At 34.3% G+C, this 11,417-nt stretch overlaps 1 protein-coding gene across 1 annotated transcript; it reads left to right on the forward strand.

The window, feature by feature from the left end:
• The first annotated feature begins 3,085 nt into the window (after positions 1 to 3,085).
• LOC147410013 (pentatricopeptide repeat-containing protein At3g16610-like) lies at positions 3,086 to 9,151 on the forward strand. The gene is given in 4 exon segments (XM_086432203.1): positions 3,086 to 3,820; positions 3,823 to 5,944; positions 7,020 to 7,097; positions 8,597 to 9,151. Coding segments are annotated over 2 exon segments (2,523 nt in total). The 5' UTR covers positions 3,086 to 3,201; the 3' UTR covers positions 5,727 to 5,944; positions 7,020 to 7,097; positions 8,597 to 9,151.
• The last annotated feature ends 2,266 nt before the right edge of the window (positions 9,152 to 11,417 follow it).

The raw sequence follows: 11,417 nt of genomic DNA on the forward strand, positions 1-11,417 counted from the left end.
TATCGTTTTCTACTTTCTATTTTAAGCTTTTGGTTTGGCAGCGTTTTTGTTTAAAGTGTAGAGATGGTTTTAAAAAGAAAGCTGCTATTGACACCCCAACTTTTACTTATTACATCAAGATTAAAAATAAAGAAAAGATATTTCCCAAGACGTTCACTACTTATGTCAAAATTTCAGTTCCCGTACACTATTCATTTTAATTCCCAAAAACATGTTTTTGGGGGTTGAATTCATCACTTTTATATTAATGAATTCACTGATAAATTATTATTGAGTTCAGTGATATGGTAAAATCGTTAGTACTTTATCAGTAACTTTGTTGATTTAGAAATAACGAATTCAATGAAAAAAACACGTTTTAAGAGTTCAAATGAACACTGTATAAGACTCGAAATTTTGTCATATTCAATGCACGAATGGAGATTCACCCAATAAAAAAAATAAGATGGCTGAGAATAAGTTAAAGTTGGGGTGCCAATGAATGCTCTCTCTCTCTCTCACTCTCACTCTCTCTTTATATCTCTCTTTTTTGGATTTAAAATTTTCTATGAATCTAATCATATTTGTAAACAAATACAAAAATTGTTTGAAAATGTTTTCTAATGTTGAGATAATAATTTGAACTAAAACTTTCTAATGTTTGAAGGGTATGCTTGAATCTTTAAGAAGTTAGGGTGTGATAAGTAAAAGTTGGTGTCTCAATAGCAATTCTCTTTAAAAACCATGTTTTTGGGATTGGTAACCACCAATTCTTCTTGGAACCCATTAATCAAACCCATATCCGATTTGACCTAGCCGATCTAATTCAAGTTAGATGAGTTTACCTAACAAATGGTTGTAAAAATAGCCTGAGGCCAAGATGAGTCGCACAAAGAACGAGTTACACTTTTTACTTTCTCTTCTTCTTCTTCCTCAATTATTCATCCCTCTTTGGTTTTGATTGTTTAAGTAAGATTAGTGGTTAGTATTTATTAGGTGAATGCAGATTTAAAATCAAGATTATAGTAGTATCAAGACTCACAGACTTTAACCAACTTACCAAACAACCGGCATTGTCTCCTCAATTCTTCTTCTTATACACTTTTTTTTTTTTTTCGTTCGCGGAAATGAAGAAATGACCTCATGTCATATGTGGTAAATCATTCGTGATAGTTTTTCGAAAATCATGATCAAACTTATCTAAATCGATTCCACGATAATTTGTAGGTATAGATTTTAAAAAATCAATTGATTTTTTTTTACATCAATCACAAAAGAGTCTTGTTACAATGAGAAAAAATGATTTACGAGGGATTTAATGTCTAGAAAATAACACATTTTCTCGAAAAAGACATATGTAGATTTAGGTTGTATTTGGATTGAGAGAAATGGAGAGAAAAGAAGAGAAAATAAATGAGTTTCTTTCCATTTCTCCTGTTTGGATTGTTAAGTAGGGAGAGAAGGGAAAAGAATTGGAGAGAAAAAAATGTGAGTTCTCTTTCTTTTCAAAAGTGAAGAGAAACCCTTTTAAAATATTTTAAAGTGTCAACTCTGCCCTTAAATCTCTTTTAAGATATTTTAAAATTTCAAAGTTGTTTAAAGTTCTCTCATATCGATTCAAACATGATGAAGAGAAACTGGATTTCTCTTCTTTTTTCTTAATGAGTTGCTCTTCTCTCCACTTCTCTCGATCCAAGCACTGCCTTGGAGTCAATCTTGAAGATAAATGCATTTAATGTAAGTCATTCTACATTAGTCTCTCAAGACAAACTTTAGGTAAGGGAATCATCAAGTAAGGGGTTATTTCTAATATTGACAAAACGTGAAGAGGCATGTTTAAAATTTAAATCTTATCTTTACTATTACAACAAGAGGAGGTGACACCAAATTTTGGATCTCACAAATTTTGGAGGAGGGATTTCTTTCTATCTAATCCCTAAGTGTTAGGACTTCTCTTGGTAGTCCATTTAGAAAAATTTTCTTTTATAATCAGACCTTGAACCCCATTCACCACATTGTTCATCATTGAATACCCCAACCATTCGGTCTCACTCTTTTTGTTCAAAAAAAAAAAAAAAGATTTTCGGCATCACAATTAGATTTTTGATACTCCATTCCATCGAAAAGAATTTTAGAAAGAATAAGAAATCATTTTCAAGGGTTTTTCCATCCTTTTGAAGATGTATGTAAAAATCTAGGATTTTTTTATCTAATTTTTTTTACTTCATTTTTGGATGAAAATTTATCAATGATGGGTTTTTTTTGTTTGAAACCATATAGACAAGTCGTTATCTCTAATTTTTAGTCTATTTTTTCATGTATTTTTATTCAAAAAACTAGAAAAACGAAAGTGGATGGATTTTACTAATGTCGAGTTCAACAATTTTTATTGTCGAGTTTGACATTTTTAAAAAAGATCAAATTTAACAATAAAAATTGGTGGACTCGACAATAAAAAGATGTGAGCTTAACAATAAATAAAATTAGTGAACTTGACAATAAAAATGTTGACCTCAAAATAAATAAAAATTGATGAGCTCGCCAATAATGAGGGACCATTAAGAAAAAAGTTTTACTAAATGGACAATTCAGAAACCACCAAAAACTTAGGGAGTATTAAAAAAAATATTCCTCTGTCAAGGTCCTTTAAGTAATTTCCTATTAAATTTAATATAATCATGGTCATTTTGGTTAAAAATGAAGAAAATAACGATCCCACCCTTTATAATCACATTGATTTGTTTTTTAAAATTACAAAGAATGTCTATTTTACTATTTGTGATCTTCAAAAGTCTTTTAATTAATATTTTAAATTATAAATGAGCTCTTCAGATAGATGTGGATTTGCACATGTCACCTAGTCATCCACTAATAAATTAGGGAAAAAAATCGAAAAAATTTGAATTCATCACTTTTAGTCGAAAAAATTCAAAAATTTAAAATGGATGAATTTTACAAGTGTTGAGTTCACCGCTTTTTATTGAGTTTGCCAGTTACTTATGTGAGACTATTAAGAAATAAAGTGTTTACGAAATGTCCTATAAAGCTATCGTGCAAAACTTAAGGACTATTTAGAAATAAATCCCTCATCCAGGTTCCTTTAAGTAATTTTCCCAGTAAATTAAGACTACATCTTGCCCACGTGTTAGCACTTGATCTAGACCTTAAAGCAACGGTCGACTTTGGCGCCAAAAAATAAAAGAAAAAGAGCAAATCAAACCGATGAAATTGCCTAAGTGTTTCTTTCACAGCAAACATCAATGTATCTTACATTGTCTACGTTTAATCCATTTTGATGGCCAACGCAGAGCCAAATCAATCGCTCCCTCTCTAAAATCCCACTCAAACGGACCAGTTAGTGTTACAGAATCCATTAAAATGTCTGACCGGTCTTCAGACAATTTGGAGATCAATACTTTCATTCGGAATCTTGAAGCTTGTATTCGATCAAAATCGCTTAGTGAAGGCAAGAAAATCCACCACTATCTCCTTAAGAACACAACCCATATCAATAATTCCCTTATACTCGAAAAACTCACTTGCATGTACATCACATGTGGCGAAGTCGAACTTGCTCGCCTTGTTTTTGAACAAATTCCGATACCCAAAATCATTTTATGGAACTCAATGATCAGAGCTTATGCTTGGAATGGACCCTTTGATCGAGCCATCGATTTGTACTACAAAATGCTCGATTTGGGCATTAAACCAAACAAATTCACGTACCCGTTTGTTCTCAAAGCTTGTTCTGGTTTAAAAGCGTTAGAAGATGGTGAGGATATTCATAGTCATGTTAAAAGAATTGGGTTGGATTCTGATGTCTATGTTAGCACAGCTTTAATCACTTTTATGTGAAATGTGGATGTTTGAGCAAGGCACGGGAACTGTTCAATAAAATGACTCAAAGAGATGTTGTTGCTTGGAATGCAATGATCGCAGGGTCATCCCTTCACGGGCTCTACGAAGACACTATCCAATTGGTTTTCGAAATGCAAGATGTGGGAACTAGTCCAAATTCCTCGACAATTGTTTCGGTTCTGCCCGCAATTGGCCAAGTTAAGGCATTGAGACAGGGGAAGATTGTTCATAGTTATTGTGTAAGGCGAGGTTTCGATAAAGATGTTGTGGTAGCAACGGCACTTTTGGACATGTTTGCAAAATGTGAGTGCTTAGACTATGCTCAAAGAATTTTTGACTTAGTGAGTGTCAAGAACGAGGTAACTTGGAGTGCGATGATTGGAGCATATGTTTTTTGTGATCATATGAGGAAGGCATTAGCAATGTTTGATCAAATGTTTCTTGAAAGCACTTTAAAGCTTACACCAGCTACCCTAGGGAGTGTTCTTCGAGCATGCTCAAAGCTAACAGATACGAATAGAGGTAGAAAGATACATGCTTACTCAATTAAGTCCGGGTTTTTTTCAGATATAATGATAGGTAACTCAATTCTTGCAATGTATTCAAAAGGTGGGGTTTTCGACGATGCAATCAGGTTTTTTGACGAAATGAAGTTAAAGGACACGGTATCTTATAGTGCTATCATCTCGGGATGCATACAAAATGGTAATGCAGAGGAAGCTTTACTTATCTTTCACAAGATGCGAGTATCGAGGATTGAACCCGATCTTGCGATCATGGTTGGAGTCCTTCCTGTTTGTGCGCATTTGGCTTCGTTACAACACGGTCGGTGCAACCATGGCTACTTAACCATTCGTGGGTTTGCTTCAGATACCTCAATTGGGAATGCTCTCATTGACATGTACTCAAAATGTGGTCGGGTTGACCTGGCGAAGAAAGTTTTTGATAGAATCCCAAAGCGGGATATTGTTTCGTGGAATGCTATGATAGCTGGATATGGAATACATGGTCTTGGCAAGGAAGCACTCTCGTTATTCCATGTTTTGCAGAATGAAGGTTTAAAACCCGATAGTGTGACTTTCATTTGTCTCTTATCTGCTTGTAGCCATTCAGGACTTGTTCCCGAAGGGAAGAACTTGTACCATGCTATGACTCGAGATTTCAACATTGTTCCAAGGATGGAACATTGTATTTCTATGGTTGATCTTTTGGGCCGGGGAGGGCTTTTGGATGAGGCGTATGATTTTATACAAAGAATTCCGTTTGAGCCAGACGTTCGTGTGTGGGGAGCATTGCTTGGTGCGTGTAGGATACATGATAATATTGAATTAGGGGAAGAAGTATCAAAAAAGATTCAGATGTTGGGACCTGAAGGTACGGGGAACTTCGTTTTGTTATCCAACATATACAGCGCTGCGGGCCGATGGAATGATGCAGCACACATTAGAATTGTTCAGAGGGATCAGGGGTTTAAGAAAAGCCCCGGGTGTAGTTGGATTGAGATTAGAGGTATCGTTCATGCTTTTGTTGGTGGAGATTTGTCCCATGCACAATCAGCGGAAATATATGAGAAGCTTGAAGAACTTGTTGTGGAGATGAAGAAGTTGGGTTATCGAGCCGATATTAGTTTTGTGCTCCAAGATGTTGAACATGAGGAAAAGGAGCGAATTCTTCTTTATCACAGTGAAAAGTTGGCGATCGCGTTTGGGATTCTGTGTTTGAGCTCCAACAAACCTATTTTTGTTACTAAGAATTTGCGGATTTGTGGTGACTGCCACTCTGCAATAAAATTCATCACTATTATTACAAATAGAGAAATAACTGTTAGAGATACAAGTAGGTTTCACCATTTCAGTGGTGGGACTTGTAATTGTGGAGATTTCTGGTGAGGAGAGTGTTATTAGAGAAAGCATAGCTACAAGTCTTGTGGACTTGTTGTTGTTCAATATCATTAACGGGGATTTTGTGGTAAAGCTTTGAAAGAAGAATGAAACCTTGTATATGACTAAGTCCCACATGAATCAATTATTCCTAAAGCAGCAGATACACCACTAAAATCGAAGATCAGATGGTGATGTCAACTGAATTGGTGTCTTGAGGAATATAGGTTTGTGATCTCATTTCCCCTCATATTGGGTCATAAGTAGGGAAAGTGGTAGTTCTTTTGTTTTAATAAAAAAAGGGGCACACGGAGAAGGATTGTTCTAGACTCAATGAAAATGACATGAAGTTCAATGCCACAAATTTTGGTGGATAATGATTCAAATACTGCTAAAATTATCATATCACTGACCACTGTAATCATTGTCTTCATTTAGACTTCTTTCTGACATCATAATTCTGTTTCACCATTTACTTTTATCATGAACTATATCTTCAATTAATGCAGTTCCTTTGTATATTTTCCTACTATCTCTGTCGACATTATTTTCAGTCTTCTTGTTCCCCCCTTTTTAGAGCCTTTGGCATACCAAAGCACTCCTATTGATTATATTCCTTTAAAATGTACTCATTTTCTATTTTTTTCTTGCCTAGTTTTATTGTTCATCCATCTCAACATCCTCATCGATACTAACCACATGTCCCTAAAAGGACAAGTTGTCTATCTACAAGATGATCAATTATGCAATCATTTGAAGGTCCATGGAAACTGTAATATACTCAGAGTTGAACTACCCATAAATTGCACTATTGAGGCTTAACTTGCCCACTATATATCCATATCTCTTTTTCTTTCGCTATCCATCTCAAAAGTTCTTTTGTTTTTCTTCATATTCTTCATCCTCAAATCCTCTGCGAGCTCTATCATAAGGTTAGGGTTAGGGTTTCGATCGCTCGCATGGACATCTCCATCTCTGTTATTTAAACCACTCTCCCAAGATGTCTATGAAAGAAACTTTGATTGATTGTATCCATTAATTGCTTATTCAATTCTCATCCAAGCAAAAATTAATTATTATGGACCTTGGGATGAAGAATTCTCTGCTTTTAGTCCCTAAAGTATGAAGAAAATGGACCTGGTGACATCATTTTCTCTGTTGGAGTGGGGCACAACCACCCGAAATCTAAGTCTGATGGCCATTGAGTTCGAAAACAAAAAATTCTGTTTTTTTATGATATCTTAATTACCTTGCTTCATTATCCATCTGACTTTTTTGGGTTTGAATTGAATTTTTTGCCAGGTGCATGCAACTAATGACTTGACACGTTCCTTGAATGGCATTGTTTCAGGTTGCATATATGCCATTGAGGTGGTTAAGGTAATCTTAATTTTTCTTAACCCCATTTATTTTATGAAGGGAATAAAGGATTTTGAGTGAATTTGAGTTTCATTGCTATTAGGTTCCAGGGAGAGCATTCTATTTGTCACTTAATCCTTACTAATTCGTGACTTTTTTGTTGGGAAAATTACTTAAAGGACCCTGGTGGAGGGGTTTCTTTCTAAATAGTCCTTAAGTTTTGAGCGGTGTCTTAATAGTCCATTTAGTAATCTTTTCTTTTCTTAATAATCCTTGAGCCTCATCTCACGTTATAATGTTTTTGAAATACTCAAACTATCCTTTTCTCATCTTCTTCACATACCTGAGGTTTCCAATGAAGATTAAGATCAACTTTGACGAATGATGAATGGAGAATGAATACTTCTAATTTTGAACATTTAAATGATTTTTTTTTCAATTTATTTCAATGATTTATAACAAAAAATGAAGAACGAAGTTGAGATTCTAACTATTTTTAAGATTTCATCGAAACTTTTGATCCGAGTGTCCATTTCACAGCTATAATATATGCATTTTAGGTCTTTCGAGAACATCTATCCACTATAATAGTCGAAGAAAACAAAAAAATAAATAAATAAATAAAAATTGGATCACATTTATAGTGTCGAGCTCACCACTTTTATTGTCAAATTCAATATTTTTATTGTCGAGCTCTCTTTCTCTCTCTTTAATATTTAGAACCTTTGGTACACCAAGGCACTCCTCATTGGCTGTGTTATTAGTCTTCTTAGTACATTTCTCACACAATCTCAAATGATTTTCCCTTGTTTGATTTCCTATTGATTCTATCCTATATTTACTTGAATGTTCTCATTTCTAATTCTGTCTTTCCTGGTTTAATTATTAAACCACCTATAAATCGCACAAGATTCAAATGTATATGGAATTTGGGTTTCACTGTGAGGTTTAACTTGCCCACTATCCATGTCTCTTTCTCTTTATCTATGTTATGTTACTAAATATTTAGGAATTGAGTAACGTAATTTGGGTGCATTAGATGTATATGATAATTTCTAGTAAGGGGTAGGTTAATTAGATGTATTGCTTGGGATCATTACTTATGAGTAGTTACTTAAAACATGGAACAAATTATGTGTGGGTGAGATGTGTGGGGGAATATTGTATATCTCCATCTGTCTTATTTAAACCACTGCCAAGATGTTTATCAAAGAAATTTCAATTGATTTGTATCCATAAAATGCTTGTTCAATTCTCATCCAAGCAAAACTGAACTATTATGGAACTTGGGATGAAAAGCTCTCTGATTTTAGTCCCTGAAGGATGAAGGAAATGAACTTGGTGACGCCATTTTATCTGTTGGAGTAGGGACAACACCCCCAAGTCTAAGGCTGATGGCCATTAAGTTTGAAAACCAAAAAAAAAGAAAAAAAGAAAAAAAAAGTTTATTTTTATGATATTTTAGTTACCTTGCTCCATTAGTCATCTGACTTTGTTGGGTTTGAATTGAATTTTGTCAGGTGCATGCAACTAATGAGTCGACACCTTCCTTGAATGGCATTGTTTCAGGTTGAATATATGCCATTGAGGTGATTAAGGTAATCATAGTTTCTTTATTTTTTATCCCTCATTTATTTTATGAAGAGAAATGAGGGTTTCGGGGATAGCATTCTATTTGTCTAGATTGATCATTTAACCCATGCTAACTCATGACTTATTTAGATTCTTTTTAGTTAATAAACCAACCCCTTTGCACAACTTTTACCTAATGAGTGAAAATGAAAGAATTATAATAATTAATACCCAGGACAATAAGAATTCGATATCAATAGGGTGTGAAAATGACATTTACACTTAAAATGGAAGTATTTCATCCAAATATGACAGAATTTGAAGTATCTGGGTATCATAGGGGAGAGTATAAGGGACCTTGCAGATGGAGAGAAAAATCAAGGGAAGTGCACAACTGAGAGCCTCATAGTGAAAGCATGAAATTTTATCTTTAAAAGTAGCATAGACTATTATTAATTTATTTATTGATTTATTATTATTATTATTATTATTATTATTATTATTTATCCTACTTATTACTACTAGGATTATATTTATTACTACTAGGATTATATGAATAATTGGATGAGAGATTCAAAATTGGATCAATGAAGCCAATGTAGCTCAAAAGATTAATCTAATGTAAAGTTTAGGGCATACTTTTTGTGGAGGATCAGATCTGTAGGCATTAGGATTACAACACGTGTCAACTAGAGATTTGGTGAGGTCAGTGGTAGTAAGTGTTACAATTATTTTTTTATTGGGTGGGACCATGTCTTTAATTAAATAGATGTTACTAAATAGTCACATAAGGAATGTAACTGAGTCTAGACCATGCATGTGTTATCGTTTTCTAGCATTATGATTTAAAACATGCATGAATCATCCATGCCATAGGCACGGGCAAACTCTAGTATACATATATAGGGTAACGTTCGGCAGCCAACTTTAGGGAGACAACGTTGGAAGATAAAATTTGTTCTATATCGCTTAAAAGTTTTGGATTGTGTTGATTTTTATGAAGATGATCTCTATGTTGAGGCAATCATCCTCACAAAAAATTAGACCAATTTGAAATTTATAACCTCCTCAAAAGTAGTTTAGAATTGTGAATCGTCAATTTTTTATCGTTAATTTGTAAACCATTTTTATGGGGTTAGAAAATTGGCCGATTTTTTGTGCGGATGATGGAGTCGGGCAGTGGATTTGCCAACTCTATTGCTCTTATACCGGTCTGAATTCCTCTGAATCTTGCTCTTCACTTTTGGTTTGTGGATTCTATTTCCCCCCACTTCCCCTTGCCTCGCGATCGTTCCTTTTTTACTCGACTCGTCCTACTCGTCGGACGCATGACATCTTCAAGGCTCGTTAGAGACCGCTTCTATATAATAGGATTCACTATCTCTTTGTTGGCGTGCCATCTCTGTCTGTGGATTCCCCAACTCAATCTATGCCTTTCCCCTATGCTTGGCTCTCTGTCCTCTGTTCTGGGGCTCTCAAGCTCAGTCTGGACAAAATCATGGAGATCATCCACACAAAAAATCAGTCAAATCCAAAACTTTTAAGTCATATAAGACAACTTTTATCTCCTAACGTTGTCTTCCTCGAGATTCACCCTTATTAATTGATCTTTATTATTAGATGCACACGAACAATCAATGTTGTACGAAAAAATGATCAAAGAGAAGAGAAAAAGAGAGTATATAATACAAAAGATTTGTTCATAGGGTTCGTCACATATCCGGATTACATCCTTGAACTCCAAAAAATCATTCTACTATTCTTGAAGTTATTTCAAGATTTACAATACATGGCTTCCGTTTCGTTTTTCCTCCCCCCTTTTACATGGTAGCCCTCATCTTTTTAAATATAAAAGATAAGACCAATCTAAAAAGGAATGAATCAATCCCTTCCCTCAAATTAAGGGATTCTCAATCAGTCCATCATCATCAAAGTCTTATATTTCAACATCAATGGAAAGTTGCTTACGCAGAAACATGTAAGAAAAATTCAATATTGGCTTCCTAGCTTTATGATATCATACATTCTCATAAGAAGGGATCTATGAAGTCCTTTTCAACATACCCAATCAAAGTTCATCCATAGGGATCTATTTAAAGTCATCTGAACACAGAATCAAATTCACCTTCCGATTTAAAAGAGAAACCTCTCACTTCTTGAGGGACACCCAAACTCATTCCTACAACTTCCAGTTTTTTGTCCAAGAGAAACCACATGAGGTCATAACCAAGCATATACAAAAATTATAAGATATAAAATAATTAGTTGAATTAAATTAAAACCAAGCATTCACTAAATATATCCATCTAAAATATTCCTTTTACTTGGATCATTCTTTTCCTTCTTCCTTTATCTAGGCTTGGGACCAGCAATATAAGACATTTAATTTTACATTGGCAGAGTTAAAAAGGGATTAGTTAACAAAAAATTAATAAAAATTCTTAGTTAAACAATATAAGAAAAAATAAACTAAAAGTATTATGTAAGTAAAAAAAAAAAAAAAACAGGTAAATTAGTTTAAGGTAGTGAAACTAAACATATCTAGGTGCCTCTCAAAGTCGCTAACTAGGAGGATGGCCATCAAAAAACATGTTGCGGAAGTACTGAGCTAGCTACTCTTGCATCTAGCTCTAAATCTTTCTCTGCATATGCATTTCCCTCTATAGCTCAACAATCTTCTCCTCTTGTTGCTGGTCACGTTCTGTTAGCATGTTTTGTAGATCAATCAACTTGTACTTTTTGAAGAGCCCTTCAGATGATAACATGTAC

Source organism: Akebia trifoliata, chromosome 2 (genome assembly GCF_017979445.1).
Source record: "Akebia trifoliata isolate Shusen 1 chromosome 2, ASM1797944v1, whole genome shotgun sequence".
Classification (NCBI taxonomy): domain Eukaryota; kingdom Viridiplantae; phylum Streptophyta; class Magnoliopsida; order Ranunculales; family Lardizabalaceae; genus Akebia; species Akebia trifoliata.